The sequence below is a fragment of the Myxine glutinosa genome, chromosome 12 (assembly GCF_964187855.1).
Source record: "Myxine glutinosa chromosome 12, kmMyxGlut1.1, whole genome shotgun sequence".
Lineage (NCBI taxonomy): Eukaryota > Metazoa > Chordata > Myxini > Myxiniformes > Myxinidae > Myxine > Myxine glutinosa.
The window spans coordinates 3,006,151-3,023,664 of NC_136272.1; the positions used below are offsets into that span (position 1 = coordinate 3,006,151).

Below are 17,514 nucleotides of genomic sequence, written 5' to 3' on the forward strand. Positions count from 1 at the left end.
CTGGATGTCTGGAAAATAATTCCATGCCCATTGTGAGGCCGTTGTTGAAGAAGAGTTGAGAAGAGTTGTTGATTGAGAAGAGTGATGGAAATGAATGTTGAAGGAAGTAGAGGACGGGGAAGACCAAGAAAGACCTGGCTAAAGATGGTGGAAGAAGAAATGCGGGCAAGGGGGTTAACAAGGAGAGATGCAGAAAATAGGGCAAAATGGAGAAGATTGTCATGGGGACCGCAAGGCTAACCCCCGCTCTAGCAGGGAAAATGGCCTTAAAATGCCTGTTGTTGTTGGTGTTGTTGTTGTTGTTGTGAGGGCGTTGTGTCTGTGCATGGATAATGCTGTAAAAATGTTATTTCATATTTCAATGTTCACACTTTCATTTTAATTCTCTCCCTCTGTTTTCCTTCTCCTGCAGAGTTAAAGCCGTTTATTTGCACCTTCACCTCCTCCAACTCTGGAAACTTTTCTCAGCTGGTTATGGATCTTCAGAACGACCATTTGATTGTTGGCGGACGGTGAGTGAGAGTCTATCTACTCTATCTGAGTGAGAGTCCCTTATGTATGATGTGCTTTCATTTTCCTTGTGAGTTTGTATTTTCCAAATTTAAAGTTGAAAAACAAGGGAGATGCATTGTTATTTTTTGTCAAATGAATAAAAATCATCTGCAGCTAAATAATAATAGCAACAAGTACACATACATTCAAAGTACACCGCCCCATGCCAAATAATTAAATATGCTGCAGCGCGGCATTGCCGGGGCGCCTCCGGCGCCCGGCAATACCGCAGTGCAGCTCATTGAGGCTGCATTGGGAGGGAGAGGTGTACACTAATTGATTGATTAATTGTATAATTAAAATCAATAAAAGATTATCACAAAATATTTTCATAATCAATTGGCTAATCGCATAACTAAACCAGTAGTGCTTCATCCGAAGATGTATCTTTTAGAAATTTAATTAAATAAGTCATTTATAAAAAATTAAATAATTAATTGATTACTCAATAAATAATTAATCGATTAATCAATAAATACTTAATAGATGAAATGATTAATCAATAAATCAAAAATATCCTTGATAGCCACATCACTTGGTCACTCATGTCCAAATATTAGCTTCCCAGCTCAAAAGGTGCCTGAGATATTGGCCAAATGAGAAAGAAAATAAATAAATGACAAGTACACATACATTCAAAGTACACCGCCCCATGCCAAATAATTAAATATGCTGCAGCGCGGCATTGCCGGGGCGCCTCCGGCGCCCGGCAATACCGCAGTGCAGCTCATTGAGGCTGCATTGGGAGGGAGAGGTGTACACTAATTGATTGATTAATTGTATAATTAAAATCAATAAAAGATTATCACAAAATATTTTCATAATCAATTGGCTAATCGCATAACTAAACCACTAGTGCTTCATCCGAAGATGTATCTTTTAGAAATTTAATTAAATAAGTCATTTATAAAAAATTAAATAATTAATTGATTACTCAATAAATAATTAATCGATTAATCAATAAATACTTAATAGATGAAATGATTAATCAATAAATCAAAAATATCCTTGATAGCCACATCACTTGGTCACTCATGTCCAAATATTAGCTTCCCAGCTCAAAAGGTGCCTGAGATATTGGCCAAATGAGAAAGAAAATAAATAAATGATTAATAATGAAAATAAATAAATAATAATCATAAAAAAATTAAATTATTAATCAATTTGGTCAGAGAACACATAAACTACCACTATTTCATCAGAATCTGTAACTTTAAAAAAAAAAATTTTTTTGTCATTAATCGAATAATTAAATAATTAATCGATTAATTGATTAATTAATAAATCAAAAATATCCTTTGCAGCCAAATCACCTGGTCATTGGCATGTCCAAATATCAGCTTCCTAACTCAAAAGGTGCCTGAGTTAATAATGGTCAGAAGATAAATGAAATGTAATTAATTAAATAAGTACTTAATTAAACGCTAATAATTAAATAACTCCTCAATTAATTGATTATTCAAAAAACAAAAAATACCGTATTTGACAAAGGACTTGCTCACTACTGTGCCGAAATTTCAGCTTCCTAGCTCAAAGGATGGCTGAGATATCGTCCGGACAAGAAAACAAACAAGAAACCAGAGTGAAAACTGAGTACTCTCTTTCAGCGTGCGTCACTGCCGAGCCCCCTTCGGTGCCCGGCAATGACGATTTGCAATGCCTGGAGGTGGCATAGGAAAGGAGCGGTGTACAATACAGTGTGTCCAAATGTGCTTGTGTGAGCCACAGAGAGGATGCATGTGGCAATACATGATAGGCCATGTGGTTTGTGGTCTGACGAGGGTAATGTAGTTTATATTTCACATGGAGTTTCTTCATTTTTCTGGGAAACATCCTGCACTCTTTGTCATCCACAAAAATGTGGATGGAGCGGCTAATCTCACCACCTCACCTCATTCATCAGTATCTATTTCGATAAAGGAATCGAAAGGGAGAGTAATGGCTGGGGATAAATTATTGGCTCTTGCTAACTGAAGACAAAGGTGTGCATGGCGAATTGTTTGCACCTTAAACTAGCTTGCTCACCTGCTGCCTTGAGGTATAGGTTTTAAAGCAAAGGCTAAGGATAGGATTCCTGAAAGAAAAACGATTGGCGTCAGGAATGGCATCCAGCCGTATAAAGGTCGACTCCAAAATCCATGATACCAGCACAAGATTGCCCAAAATCATGGGCAAGGTCCAGCCTAAAGTACCTTGGAAATTATCAAAATCATGGGCAAGGTGTCCAGCCTAAAGTACCTTGGGAATTATCAAAATCATGGGCATGGTGTCCAGCCTAAAGTACCTTGGGAATGATCAAAATCATGGGCATGGTGTCCAGCCTAAAGTACCTTGGGAATGATCAAAATCATGGGCATGGTGTCCAGCCTAAAGTACCTTGGGAATGATCAAAATCATGGGCATGGTGTCCAGCCTAAAGTACCTTGGGAATGATCAAAATCATGGGCATGGTGTCCAGCCTAAAGTACCTTGGGAATGATCAAAATCATGGGCATGGTGTCCAGCCTAAAGTACCTTGGGAATTATGAACATTAATGGGCATGGTGTCCAATCAAAAGTACCTTGGGAATGATCAAAATGATGGGCAAGGTGTCCAGCCTAAAGTACCTTGGGAATTATCAACATTAATGGGCATGGTGTCCAATCAAAAGTACCTTGGGAATGATCAAAATCATGGGCATGGTGTCCAGCCTAAAGTACTGTCGCGCGACTCCCCCTCGGTTAAGACCGGGGAAATCGCGAATGGCAATCGAGATTAATGAGGAGACAATCAATGGCGGATTTGCTATACACGCGCGGGAGGAACAAGGAAAGAGGAAGAAGAAGCGGCGAGATTTATCTCACGGTCTGTGTGCGCCAGCGTCTTCACCCTGTGGAAATTAACTCACGAACGAAAACGGAATTATGTACAAAAATAAGTATTTATTAAACGGTACCCGACAACAAAGGACGCGACGGTAAAAACTAAACCCCTATAATGGAGTGCTCCCACACGGACTTCGAACACAAGACAAATGGGAGAATATGAAAATAAACGTTTTGTTGTGTTCTGTGGTGCATCTTTATCTGTCTGGATGTCGGGTCCATTCAGGCTCCGTCCGACGTGGCTCTGGTCGGCGCGAACCGCTCGGTCCCGTCTTGCTGGCGCAAACACCGGCCTTGCTGCATGGTCCGTCCCACGCCACAGCTCAGCACTCGCACACAGGCACCAGGAGAGGATGATTGTTGGCTCCCCACCGTCTTTCCAACGTCCACCAAGCGAAACTCCAAACGGGAACGAAAGGCAAAAAGGGAAGAGGTCCAAACGGAAGAGAACGGAAGAGGTCCGGGCAGGATCAGTCCAAGAACGAGAAGTGACAAGATGTCGGCCAGCGAGTGGTTTTACTGCCTGTCCCATGACGTCAGCTCCCCCCCCCCCCCCCCGACCAGTGCGTCGTTTCCTCGTGACCTTTCACGCCTTCGCACGTCACCGGCGCTTCTCCTTCAATGAGCGCGTCGCTTGTTTTGGCTCTTTCGTGCCTTTCTCACTGATTGGCCGAGCGTCTCGCGCCTTTGGTGTTACATCATCGTGTGGCACGTCATTGCTGGAGGCCAATCAGTGTGGCACATCCTTCATCTTCCCTACTCTCCAATCAGCGACATGCTTCCACTCGCCTTTCCCCCCGTGTCAATCACGAGTTCTCCTGTGCGTGGCTCTCGGCTTGCCTGTTCGATGTTTGCTCATCATGCCGGCGTTGTGCGCGGCCGCTTCCAGTCTGTTCTTCCGTAAGTCATTGTGGCGGTGGGGGATTAATTAATGTGTGCGCTATTGGGCCTAACTAATGTATGTGATGTGTTGCCATAAGGGACACTGGAATGATCACAGAGGAGACGACACACCGGGGAATTAGCATAAACCCAAGAACTACTTAACATGCCCCGCCCCCTCATGGTGGGGACACAGATATGCAGCTTACTCCGACAAACCGGGCTAGACAGGTCCCTGACTTACTTACAGCGAGATGGTTCTTCTTCTTTGCGACATCGGAGCACCTACCTATGCAGATCTACCTAAATCTATATATCCCACTACCCCACCGACATAACAGTACCTTGGGCATTATCAAAATTATGGGCATAGTGTCCAGCCTAAAGTACCTTGGGAATTATCAAAATCATGGGCATGGTGGATCATGGTGAATTCGTTGTGTTTGTGAAAGTTGTTGGGGCAATGTGGATTCGTTGTTGTGTTTGTGAAAGTTATTGGAGCAAAGTGGATTCGTTGTTGTTTGTGAAAGTTGTTGTGGCAAAGTGGATTCGTTGTTGTTTGTGAAAGTTGTTGGAGCAAAGTGGATTCATGGTTGTGTTTGTGAAAGTTGTTGGAGCAAAGTGGATTCATTGTTGTGTTTGTGAAAGCTGTTGGAGCAAAGTGGATTCATTGTTGTGTTTGTGAAAGTTGTTGGAGCAAAGTGGATTCATTGTTGTGTTTGTGAAAGTTGTTGGAGCAAAGTGGATTAATTGTTGTGTTTGAGAAAGTTGTTGGAGCAAAGTGGATTAATTGTTGTGTTTGAGAAAGTTGTTGGAGCAAAGTGGAGTCGTTGTTGTGTTTGTGAAAGTTGTTGGGGCAAAGTGGATTCGTTGTTGTGATGTTTAAAAGGTATAAATGTAAGTGATGTTTAAAAGGTATAAATGTAAGTGATGTTTAAAAGGTTTAAATATAAGTGATGTTTAAAAGGTTTAAATGTAAGTCATGTTTACGAGGTTTAAATTCAAGTAATGTTTACAAGGTTTAAATGTAAGTCATGTTTACAAGGTTTAAATTTAAGTGATGTTTAAAAGGTATAAATGTAAGTGATGGTTAAAAGGTTTAAATGTAATTGATGTCAAAAAGGTTTAAATGTAAATAATGTTTAAAGGGTTTAAATATAAGTGATGTTTACATGGTGTAAATGTAAGTAATGTTTACAAGGTTTAAATGTAAGTGATGTTTAAAAGTTTTAAATGTAAGTGATGTTTAAAAGTTTTAAATGTAAATGATGTTTAAAAGGTTTAAATGTAAGTGATGTTTAAAAGGTATAAATGTAAGTGATGTTTGAAAGGTTTAATTAATGTAAGTCGTGTTTACAAGGTTTAAATGTAATTAATGTTTAAAACGTCTAAATGTAAGTGATGGAAAAAAGGTTTAAATGTAAGTGGTGGTTAAAAGGTTTAAATGTAAGTTATGTCTAAAAGGTTTAAATGTAAGTTGAAGGAGCTGCGCTCCAACGCGAGTCGAAAGAATTGACGCGACCAAAGACGGAATTCGTCCGAGTTGCTTTATTGAAACAAAACAGCTCAGGTATTCTGACAAAAGCCCGTTTATCGGGCAGCAATATATATACACATTTATGTCGGGAAGTTTGCCCGGCAAAAGCTATACCGGGCATGCCCGGGTGTCAAGGGCGAGCCTTGGAAAGGCGAGTCTGGACCTGCCCGGGCGTGTTTGGCTGCGGCCTGGCAAGTCGAGGCTGGGCGTGCCCGGGCGCTCTGGACGAGCACTGGAAAGGCAAGAGCGGGCATGCCCGGACGCTCTGGGCGAGCCCTGGAAAGGCGATAGCGGGCATGCCCGGACGCTCTGGGCGATCCCTGGAAAGGCGAGAGCGGGCCTGCCCGGGAAAGACGAGACCGGGCGTGCCCGGGAGGTTCGGGCGTGCCCGGGAACAGTGAGTCCGGGCATGCCCGGGAGAGGCACGTCTGGCCGTGTTCTGGCCGGTGCAAGGCGATTGTGTGCATCCAGCGGTAACCGCTACACATGCCCCTCCAGAATCGACCTGCACCGGCAGGGTCAATTTAAGGGGGGTCCGGATGACCCGGCCGAAGCGACCCCTGGAGGGTCGTGGGGAGGGGTCCGACGTGGTGGTGGGTGGTCGAGCGGGGGGAACTGTGGACGGGGGGCGGCCTCGCCGCAGAGGAAGGGCCAACCGTGGTGGTCGGTCGACATCCATGTGCGCCGGTTTGAGGCGGTCCACAGAAATCCGGTCCGGCCGGCCGCCGAAGTCGACGATGAAAGACTTGTCGCCCCGTCGCAGGACCCGGAAGGGCCCGTCGTACGGCGGCCGGAGTGGCCCCCGGTGTGCGTCATGACGCACAAAGACGTACTCCGCTGTGCGAAGCGCCGGGGGGACGTAGGACTGGGGGCCACCGTGGCGGGACGTCGGCATGGGGGCAAATCGTCGGGCGGCCTCCTGGAGGTCCGAGCGCTGGCGAGCGGTGGACCAGGGACTGGTAGCGTCGGGCACGAATTCGCCTGGGACGCGGAGCGGCTGGCCGTAGACGAGCTCGGCGGCGGACGCCTGGAGGTCTTCCTTGGGGGCCGTGCGAAGGCCCAAAAGGACCCACGGCAGCCGGTCGGCCCAACCGTCGTCCTGAAGGCCGGCCATGAGTGCGGCCTTCATGGAGCGGTGAAACCGCTCGCACAACCCGTTGGCTTGGGGGTGGTAGGCCGTGGTGCGGTGCAGCGTGACCCCCAACGAACGGGCGACCGCGCCCCAAAGGTCAGACGTGAACTGTGGGCCGCGGTCGGACGAGACGTCCGCTGGTGCGCCGAAGCGCGCGACCCAGGTGGCGATGAACGCCTGTGCCACGTCGGCGGTGGTGGTGGAGGTGAGGGGCACGGCCTCCGGCCACCTGGTGGTCCTGTCCACCATGGTGAGCAGGTGGGTGAACCCCCGCGAGGGGGGCAGGGGACCCACCAGGTCCACGTGGACGTGGTCGAAACGCCGTTCAGGCACGGCGAAAGGTGCCAGCGGGGCCTGAGTGTGGCGGTGGACCTTGACCCGCTGGCAGGCCGTGCAGGCGTTGGCCCAGTCGCGGATGTTTCGTCGAAGGCCGTGCCAGACGAAACGCGCCGACACCAGCTTCTGAGAAGCTTTCCGGCCCGGGTGAGAAAGGCCGTGGATGGAGGCGAAGATGCGGCGCTGCCAGGAAACGGGCACGATGGGGCGAGGCTGGCCCTGGGAGACGTCGCAGAGCAGGACGGTGCCCGCGAAGGGAATGTCGGCCAGGCGGAGGCCCGTGTCCGCCGCACGAAGTGCCTGCACCGAGGCGTCGGTGGTCTGGTCGGCCGCCATGAGCGCGAAGTCCACGCCGAGGTGGACCGCGTTCGCGCTGGCCCGAGAAAGACAGTCGGCCACGGCGTTGTCTTTGCCGGCGACGTGCCGGATGTCCGTGGTGAACTCCGAAACGGCGGAGAGGTGGCGCTGCTGGCGGGCCAACCACGGCTCCGTGACCTTAGCCATTGCGTAGACCAACGGCTTGTGGTCGACGAAAGCCGTGAACGGGCGGCCCTCCAGGAGGTGTCGGAAATGGCGAACGGCCAGGAATAGCCCGAGCAGCTCGCGGTCGAACGTGCTGTAGTTTAACTCGTTTGGCCGGAGTTGCCGGCTGAAAAAAGCGAGTGGCTGCCAAACCCCGTCCACCCATTGCTCATGGACGGCGCCCACCGCGTAGTTGGAGGCATCCGTAGTGAGGGTGATGGGCGCGTTGAGCACCGGGTGAGCCAGCAGCGTTGCGTCGGCGAGGGCCCGTTTGGCGCTGGCGAAGGCCGCGTCCATGGCCGCGGACCAAACGATGTCATGCTTGGCCGGCTTGCCCCGGAGGGCCTCGTAAAGGGGCCGCATGAGCTGAGCAGCGCGGGGCACGAATCGGTGATAAAAATTCACCATGCGGAGGAACTCTTGGAGGGCCTTGATGGAACGGGGACGCGGGAACGTGGTGATGGCCTCGACCTTGGTCGGCAGCGGCACGGCCCCGGTCTTGGTGATGCGGTGGCCCAAAAAGTCAACGGTCATCGCGCCGAAGTGGCATTTGACCGGGTTGACAATTAAGCCGTGCTCGCTGAGGCGACCGAACAGTGTTCGGAGGTGGAGGAGGTGCTCGGCGCGGGACGTGCTGGTGACGAGGATATCGTCCAGATAGACGAAAAGAAACGGCAGGTCGCGCAGCACGCCGTCCATCAAGCACTGGAACGCCTGGGCCGCGTTCTTGAGGCCAAACGGCATCCGCCAAAATTCGAACAGGCCGAACGGCGTGATGACGGCCGTCTTCGGGACGTCGGCCGCCCGGACAGGTACCTGGTGGTAGCCCCGTATCAGGTCAATTTTCGAAAAGATGACCCGTCCCACCAAACGGGCGGAAAAGTCCTGAATATGCGGGATCGGGTACCTGTCGGGGGTGGTAGCGTCGTTGAGACGGCGGTAGTCGCCACACGGGCGCCATCCACCCCCCGGCTTCGGCACGATGTGCAGTGGCGAGGCCCACGCGCTATCGGAGCGCCGCACGATGCCGAGGTGGTCCAACGCGTCGAACTCGGCCTTCACCACGGCGAGTTTGGCCGGGTCGAGGCGGCAGGCCCTGGCATAGACCGGCGGGCCCGTAGTGGGTATGTGGTGCTCGATCCCGTGCCGCACCACGACGGCCGAAAACGTCGGCCGCGTGAGGGCCGGGAATTCCGCGAGCAGGCGAGCGAACTCGTTCGCTGCCGGGAGGGCGCACGCCAGTTCGGTCGGCGTGGAGCTGCTCATTGTGCACGCCAGGGAGCTGAAGGTCTCGGCATGGACAAGGCGACGTCGTTTGACATCGACCAGCAGCCCGTCCGCGCAGAGGAAGTCGGCGCCCAGCAAAGCCACGGGGATGCTGGCGGTAACAAAAGTCCATTGAAAACGCTGGCTGCCGAAGCAGAGGGTGACAACGCGTGGGCCGAAAGTGCGTATGGCCGAGCCATTAGCAGCGACCAAAGAGGGGCCGCAAACGGCGTCCCGCCTGTCCTGCTCGGAGGCGGGTATGACGCTCAGTTGGGCGCCGGTGTCACACAGGAAACGCCGCCCAGACGCTTTGTCCCGAATAAACAGCAAGTTGCCCGAGTGGCCAGCGCTCATGGCTGGGAATGAACGCCGGCCCGGCCGTTTCCCGACCTGCCGAAAGTGCACGGGGGCCGGCACGTCCGAGCCTTGTGTCCGAACCTGGCGTGGTAATAACACCACGCCCGGTCAGGTGGAGGCCCCGGCCATCGTGTCGGAAGTGGGCGGTGCGGCGTGGCGGCCACCAGTTGCACCGGTAGTTCGGCCCCCAACCGCGCAGGGCGCTCGGGCGTCGTGGGCGTCGCCTCGGACGGCGGCGGGCTCCAGGTAACCGCGCCGATGTGCTGGCCCGCCGAGGTGATCTTATCGGCTTCCCTGGCGAGGGCGCGGGAAACCGTGATCAACGTGCCAGCCAGGGCGAGGCGTACCGTGTGAGGCAGCTGGCGAAGGAACAGCTCGCGGAACAGAAAATCCAGAGAGTGCTCACCGAGCAACGAGAGCATATAGTCCATGCGCTCGGACGGGCGCGTGTCGCGAGCTCGGGCAGAGCGAGCAGGCGCCGTGCGCGTGCCGCCGGTGAGAGGGCGAAAGCGTCGAGGAGGAGTGTCTTCAGCGCGTCGTATTTGTCAGCAGCCGGCGGGTGCTCGAGGAGGCTCAAGGCGTGGGCCGCGGTGGCGGAACCGAGCGCCGCCACAACATGGTGGAAGCGGGTGTCGTCCGCGGTGATGCCTCGCAGGGCGAACTGAGAGTCTGCCTGGGCGAACCAAACAGCCGCGTGAGCCTCCCAGAAGGTAGGCAGTTTAAGAGTCACTGCCGTGTCCATGTCGGTAGGTCACCAGTGAAGGAGCTGCGCTCCAACGCGAGTCGAAAGAATTGATGCGACCAAAGACGGAATTCGTCCGAGTTGCTTTATTGAAACAAAACAGCTCAGGTATTCTGACAAAAGCCCGTTTATCGGGCAGCAATATATATACACATTTATGTTGGGAAGTTTGCCTGGCAAAAGCTATACCGGGCATGCCCGGGTGTCAAGGGCGAGCCTTGGAAAGGCGAGTCTGGACCTGCCCGGGCGTGTTTGGCTGCGGCCTGGCAAGTCGAGGCTGGGCGTGCCCGGGTGCTCTGGACGAGCACTGGAAAGGCGAGAGCGGGCATGCCCGGACGCTCTGGGCGAGCCCTGGAAAGGCGATAGCGGGCATGCCCGGACGCTCTGGGCGAGCCCTGGAAAGGCGATAGTGGGCATGCCCGGACGCTCTGGGCGAGCCCTGAAAAGGCGATAGCGGGCATGCCCGGACGCTCTGGGCGAGCCCTGGAAAGGCGAGAGCGGGCATGCCCGGGAAAGACGAGACCGGGCGTGCCCGGGAGGTTCGGGCGTGCCCGGGAACATTGAGTCCGGGCATGCCCGGGAGAGGCACGTCTGGCCGTGTTCTGGCCGGTGCAAGGCGATTGTGTGCATACAGCGGTAACCGCTACAAAGTAATGTTTAAAAGGTTTAAATGCAAGTGATGTTTATAAGGTTTAAATACAAGTGATGTTTAAAAGGTTTAAATGTAAATGATGTTTATAAGGTTTAAATGCAAGTGATGTTTATAAGGTTTAAATACAAGTGATGTTTACAAGGTGTAAATGTAAGTCATGTTTAAAAGGTTTAAATGTAAGTGATGTTTAAAACGTTTAAATGTAAGTGATGGATAAAAGGTTTAAATGTATGTCGTGTTTACAAGGTTTAAATGTAAATCATGTCTAAAAGGTTTAAATGTAAGTAATGTTTAAAAGGTTTAAATGCAAGTGATGTTTGTAAGGTTTAAATACAAGTGATGTTTACAAGGTGTAAATGTAAGTCATGTTTAAAAGGTTTAAATGGAAGTGATGTTTAAAACGTTTAAATGTAAGTGATGTTTAAAAGGTTTAAATGTAAGTGATGTTTAAAAGGTTTCAATGTAAATCATGTTTAAAAGGTTTAAATGTAAGTTATGTTTGAAAGGTTTAAATGCAAGTGATGTTTAAAAGGTTTAAATGTAAGTGATGTTTAAAAGGTTTAAATGTAAATCATGTTTAAAAGGTTTAAATGTAAGTTATGTTTGAAAGGTTTAAATGCAAGTGATGTTTAAAAGGTTTAAATGCAAGTGATGTTTAAAAGGTTTAAATGTAAATGTTGTTCATAAGGTTTAAATACAAGTGATGTTTACAAGGTGTAAATGTTAGTCACGTTTACAGGTTTAAATGTCAGTGATGTTTAAAAGGTTTAAATGTAAGTGATGTTAAAAGGATTAAATATATGTCGTGTTTACAAGGTTTACATGTAAATCATGTTTAAAAGGTTTAAATGTAAGTGATGTTTAAAAGGTTTAAATGTAAGTGATGTTTAAAAGGTTTAAATGTAAGTGATGTTTAAAAGGTTTAAATGTAAGTGATGTTTAAAAGGTTTAAATGTAAGTGATGTTTAAAAGGTTTAAATGTAAGTGATGTTTAAAAGGTTTAAATGTAAATGATGTTTATAAGGTTTAAATACAAGTGATGTTTACAAGGTGTAAATGTAAGTCATGTTTAAAGGTTTAAATGTAAGTGATGTTTAAAAGGTTTAAATGTAAGTGTTGTTAAAAGGATTAAATGTATGTCGTGTTTATAAGGTTTAAATGTAAATAATGTTTAAAAGGTTTAAATGTAAGTGATGTTTAAAAGGTTTAAATGTAAGTGATGTTTAAAAGGTTGAAATGTAAGTGATGTTTAAAAGGTTTAAATGTAAGTGTTGTTAAAAGGATTAAATGTATGTCGTGTTTACAAGGTTTAAATGTAAATCATGTTTAAAAGGTTTAAATGTAAGTGATGTTTAAAAGGTTTAAATGTAAGTGATGTTTAAAAGGTTTAAATGTAAGTGATGTTTAAAAGGTTTAAATCTAAGTGATGTTTAAAAGGTTTAAATGTAAGTGATGTTTAAAAGGTTTAAATGTAAATCATGTTTAAAAGGTTTAAATGCAAGTGATGTTTAAAAGGTTTAAATGTAAGTGATGTTTAAAAGGTTTAAATGTAAGTGATGTTTAAAAGGTTTAAATGTAAGTGATGTTTAAAAGGTTTAAATGTATGTAGTGTTTACAAGGTTTAAATGTAAGTGATGTTTAAAAGGTTTAAATGTAAATGATGTTTATAAGGTTTAAATACAAGTGATGTTTACAAGGTGTAAATGTAAGTCATGTTTAAAGGTTTAAATGTAAGTGATGTTTAAAAGGTTTAAATGTAAATGATGTTTATAAGGTTTAAATACAAGTGATGTTTACAAGGTGTAAATGTAAGTCATGTTTAAAGGTTTAAATGTAAGTGATGTTTAAAAGGTTTAAATGTAAGTGATGTTTAAAAGGTTTAAATGTAAGTGATGTTTAAAAGGTTTAAATGTAAGTGATGTTTAAAAGGTTTAAATGTAAGTCGTGTTTACAAGGTTTAAATGTAAGTCATGTTTAAAAGATTTAAATGTAAGTAAAGTTTAAAATGTTTAAATGTAACTCAAGTTTAAAAGGTTTAAGTGTGAGTAGAGTTTAAAAGGGACTAAAGAAGTTGATGAGACTGTCATTGTTTTTTTCTTGCACTGAATGGATCATGACCTTTAGAACAGTTGGAAGAGTTGTAGGATGAAATAGAGGGGTGTTGAGAAGAGGGGTTGAGGGTTAGGAGCGGATGCATTGGGTAGACAAGATGGATACAGAAACAATCTCTCATGAAGGAAAAACTGGAAATGTATATGGAGGTGGGCTTGCAGGGAAGGGTTTAAGATTAACTTATTAGTCATATTATATATTAACTTATTAATCCTATAATATCATATATTAATCATATATTAATATTAATCATCATCAACAGATGTTATTCTCCATGGGGAGTACTTTACAATGAGCCACCTCTCAATTTTTTCCATGGAGCGGTTTCGGAGTTATAGTGGTGCAACGTTTTTCGTTTTTTCCAAGATGCACCAGTACCACATGACCCATGACATAATTATTATGAAAAGGTTCTACATGAGGAGTCGCTTGTATGTTGAAAATTTAGTGTCAATCGGACCAACGGTCTACCCCACACACTTATCCGTGTGTACCAGCCACAGAAAGGCAATGCCATCATTGCCCGAGGTGACTCGGCATCATTAATTAATGGTCCAAGCTGGTCTAATGGGGGTTTTTATGGGATTTTGCCCGCCACAAAGCCTACAAGGCCACTCGAGGTGGGGGCTACGCAAAGGAAAGAAAGTATAGATATTAGACAGAAAGGAGGAATCTATTGACATTCCTCTTGAATTGAGGTGGGTTGGGGTAGAGGGGAAAGCAAGATGCAGGTAAACTGTTCCAGAGTGATGCAGTACGGGGGAAAAAAACGAGAAGATTACCTCAAAGTCTTGCACCTCTGGACAGATACAGTGAGTGTGTGAATGTGAAAAAACTGCCAAACGTGTAGAGCGACTGAAAATATGCGCAGGTGGAACAACCTGTGAAAGACCCTCAGAGTACATTCCATGATAATATCGATAGAAAAGGCTCAAGGAAGCAACAGAGTGGGAGACTGAAAGAGGTTCCAGGGATGATGCCAACTCCTGTCTCACCAGAATGGCGGCACGTCTCTGGATTCTGTCAAGAAGAGATAGGTGACAGGCCGGAGCACCTGCTCAAATATGGCAATGATACTCCATGACAGGACGTACAGTGGCCTTGTATAGATGGAGCATAGCAGCTTGAGAAGGGTATCGCTGAGCACGAAATAAGCAGCCAAGGCGTTGGGGAGCTCTTTTACCTATACCAGAGATGTACTTTTCCCAGCTGAGGTTTGAGCTGATATCCAATCCAAGCAGATGGACAACAGGAAGTTCCTGCAAAGGTGAAGAATCCATAGACAAGATTGGAAAATTGGGTCTAAAGTGTCTTATGGCTCTTTGTGCTCTTCAGGGTCTTCGAGGTCTTTAATGGTATTCAGGGTTTTTTGGGGGTCTTTTGAGTCTTTGGTGAACTCAGGGTCTTTTGTATCTTTTGCTTTTTTGGGGTCTTTTGGGTATTTAGTGTCTTTTGGGTAGTCGGGTCTTTTGGGTCTTTGGGGTATTTTGGGTCTTTTGGGTTTCGGGGTCTTTTGGGTCTTCAAGGTATTTTGGTGTCTTTGGGTTATTTTGAGTCTTCAGGGTATTTTGGGTCTTTTGGGTTTTCAGGGTTTTTTGGGGTCTTTGGGGTCTTCTGTTTTTTGGGGGGTCTTCTGTTTTTTGGGGGGTCTTCTGTTTTTTTGGGGTCTTTTGAGTCTTTGGGGTCGTCTGGGTGTTTTGGTCTTTGGGGTATTTTGGGTCTTTGGTGTATTTTGTTGCGTCTTTGGTGTATTTGGGCCTTTGGGATCTTCTGGCTCTCCAGGGTCTTCCGGGTCTTTAAGAGTGTTCAGTGTCTTTACCGGTATTTTGGGTCTTTGTGGTCTTAAGGGTCTTCACGGCTGCACGGACTGTTTTTTGGTGTTCATATACATTTGAAGAAGACGTTTTCATCACAAATATATATACATACATACATACATACATACATACATACATACATACATACATATACCAGCCGAAAGCACCCGGCGTTGCCCGGGTTCTTTTTGAATGAATTTACTACTACTCGCAACGGTACCCGCCCTATGGGCGGGGCTTCAATTGGGAGGCCCAAATGAAAAAGTAAAATCTTACTATAATTCACCAAATGTCCGTCCGTCTGTCTGTCTGTCTGTCCGTCCGTTCGAAGGTACCGCAAAAACGGCTGAACCGATCACAACAATATTTTAGGTGGGTAATCCTGGGATCTCCTGGAGTAAAATAGGCTATATTGTTTTTCCAATTTCAGCTTTGGTCTCCAGCATTTTCAGGTTTGGACTCCCGCATAACGTTATTTTCCCAGGTGCCGCACAAACGGCTGCACCGATCGCTGCACGGCTGCACCGATCGGACTCGGTGACCTCGGACAAAGACCTTTTATGAGGACATGGGTTGAATCCCTGCTTGAGGGAATGCCAACCCCCTCCCCGCCATCACGATCGTCTCTCCAACTCACAATCCCACGAGTTATGCGGAAAGGACAACCCAAAAACCAATTATCTTCTTTTTGATTCGTATATAAATATCATTAAAAGTAAATAATGACCTCAGCCAAAGTTCAAACGACGTGAGCTTAATCTCTACATGAGAGAATTCCACATAGATATTTGGGCAGTGTATAAGCTAACAGATCGCTGTCTCCATCGATCTTGCCAAGCCATAACACCTATCGGCTCAAAATCATTTTAACAGTTGACTTGGTAGTTTTTACAATGAAGGAAACATTAACAATGTTGTTAAAAGTTTCTTTTGAGATTAATTTGTGATTGGAGTTATGTTGTTTGGAATGAAAAAAAGAGATATGGAGTTCAAGTAAATGACGACATGCCGTGATGGCTTCTACTTTCTAAACCTGAACTACACGGATTGCCATATGGAGATTCACCACGGACCCACGATCGATGTTTCTATGCGTGAACGTACCCGTTTGTTTGCAAACGGGTACGTTTTTCATGGAAGTCCTTCACAAACTTGCTGTCCATGTCTGATGTGCGACTGAAGGTGCAACAGGAATGTGCTATTTATTGGTTTCATGCTTTAGCATTCGCCGTATCTGCATTGCCTGTTTGCTTCTGGCCTCCCACCCGTGCATAGCACGGGTATCTCACTTGTATCAGAAATTGAAGGCTTTTTATTTTATTTTAAACGATTCATATAAACATCCATTAAATCATATCAAACGCAAATCATCAAAATCTAAACAGTATCTTACTATAATTCACCAAATGTCCCACAGTGATCGATACACTATGATCGTGATGATCGTGATAGTGAATCGTGATCGATAATCGTGTTCACAATCGCTATGTCATATGTACTCCCGATACGTGTTTCCTTCAGTTGAAATGGGTTAGAATTCTCTCAAGCAGGGATTCAACCCATGTCCTTATAAAAGGTCTTTGTCCGAGGTCATCGAGTCCGATCGGTGCAGCTGTGCAGCGATCGGTGCAGCCGTTTGTGCGGCACCCGGGAAAATAACAGCGTCACAATGAGAACATCGTCACAATGAACGTTATGCGAACGCGAATGTTATGCGGAAGTTGAAACCTGAGAATGCTGGAGACTAAAGCTGAAATTGGGAAAACTAAATAGCCTATTTTACTCCTGCAGATCCCAGGATTATCAACCCAAAATATCGTTGCGATCGGTTCAGCAGTTTTTACGGTACCTTCGAACGGACGGCCAGACAGACAGACGGACGGACATTTGGTGAATTATAATAAGGTAATTCAGCTTTTACTCACGGCCGTAGAAGATTGACGACTATAATTCAGCTCAGCTTTTAATTGCGAAATGGGCCCAGCCCGGCCGATGCGCCTCAACCGGCCTCGCCACCTATCCTATAATAATAGATGAAACGTATATGGTGATGTTTGTATGTTTATTTGTGACCAAAACGTCTTCTTCTTTTTCAAATAAAATTAACACCCAAAACACAGTCCGTGAACTCTTAATTACATATTACAAACTGTTGGAATATACCTTTTGACCATTTAGACTGCTGAGATCCCTCAGACCTTTGACGACCCTTTAAGTCCCCCAATATCCTCAAGACCACCAAGACCCCCAAAGACCCAAAATACCCTTAAAGTCTGCAAAGACCCAAAATACCACGAAGACCCAAAATACCCTTAAATACCCTGAATACCAAAAATACCCTTAAAGACCCTGAAGACCCAAAACACCCTGAAGACCCAAAACACCCTGAAGACCCAATTTTGGCCACTCTCCCCCACCATCCCCCCATCACTTCCAACCCTATCCCCCCTCCACCATTGCCCCCACGATCACAAATCCCCCATCACCACCAATAACCCCCACCCACCATTCCCGCCATCCCTCACTCCCTGAGAAAGTAGACATGGTCAAAGATGCCTACCCCTCTGAAACGACATGTGGTGAGGTGTGCGGAGCGCGCCGAGTCACGCTAGTTATAATAATATTTGAATACGCCATGACCTCCTGGATGGCGAAACACTGCTCTCGGCCCAGGCCATGAGCATAATCTAATTTACCTTGTCTTGTATGGTAAATATTATGACTGTGAATAACTAACTGAAA

The 17,514-nt window shown here is 46.7% G+C and overlaps 1 protein-coding gene across 1 annotated transcript in view; it reads left to right on the forward strand.

Moving 5' to 3' along the window:
• The window catches only part of LOC137437283 (semaphorin-5A-like), a 227,277-nt gene that overhangs the window by 94,342 nt on the left and 115,421 nt on the right, over positions 1-17,514 (forward strand). The window contains exon 3 of the mRNA XM_078766389.1: positions 413-512. Coding sequence (XP_078622515.1) covers positions 413-512 — 100 coding nt within the window. The remainder of the gene's footprint in view (positions 1-412; positions 513-17,514) is intronic.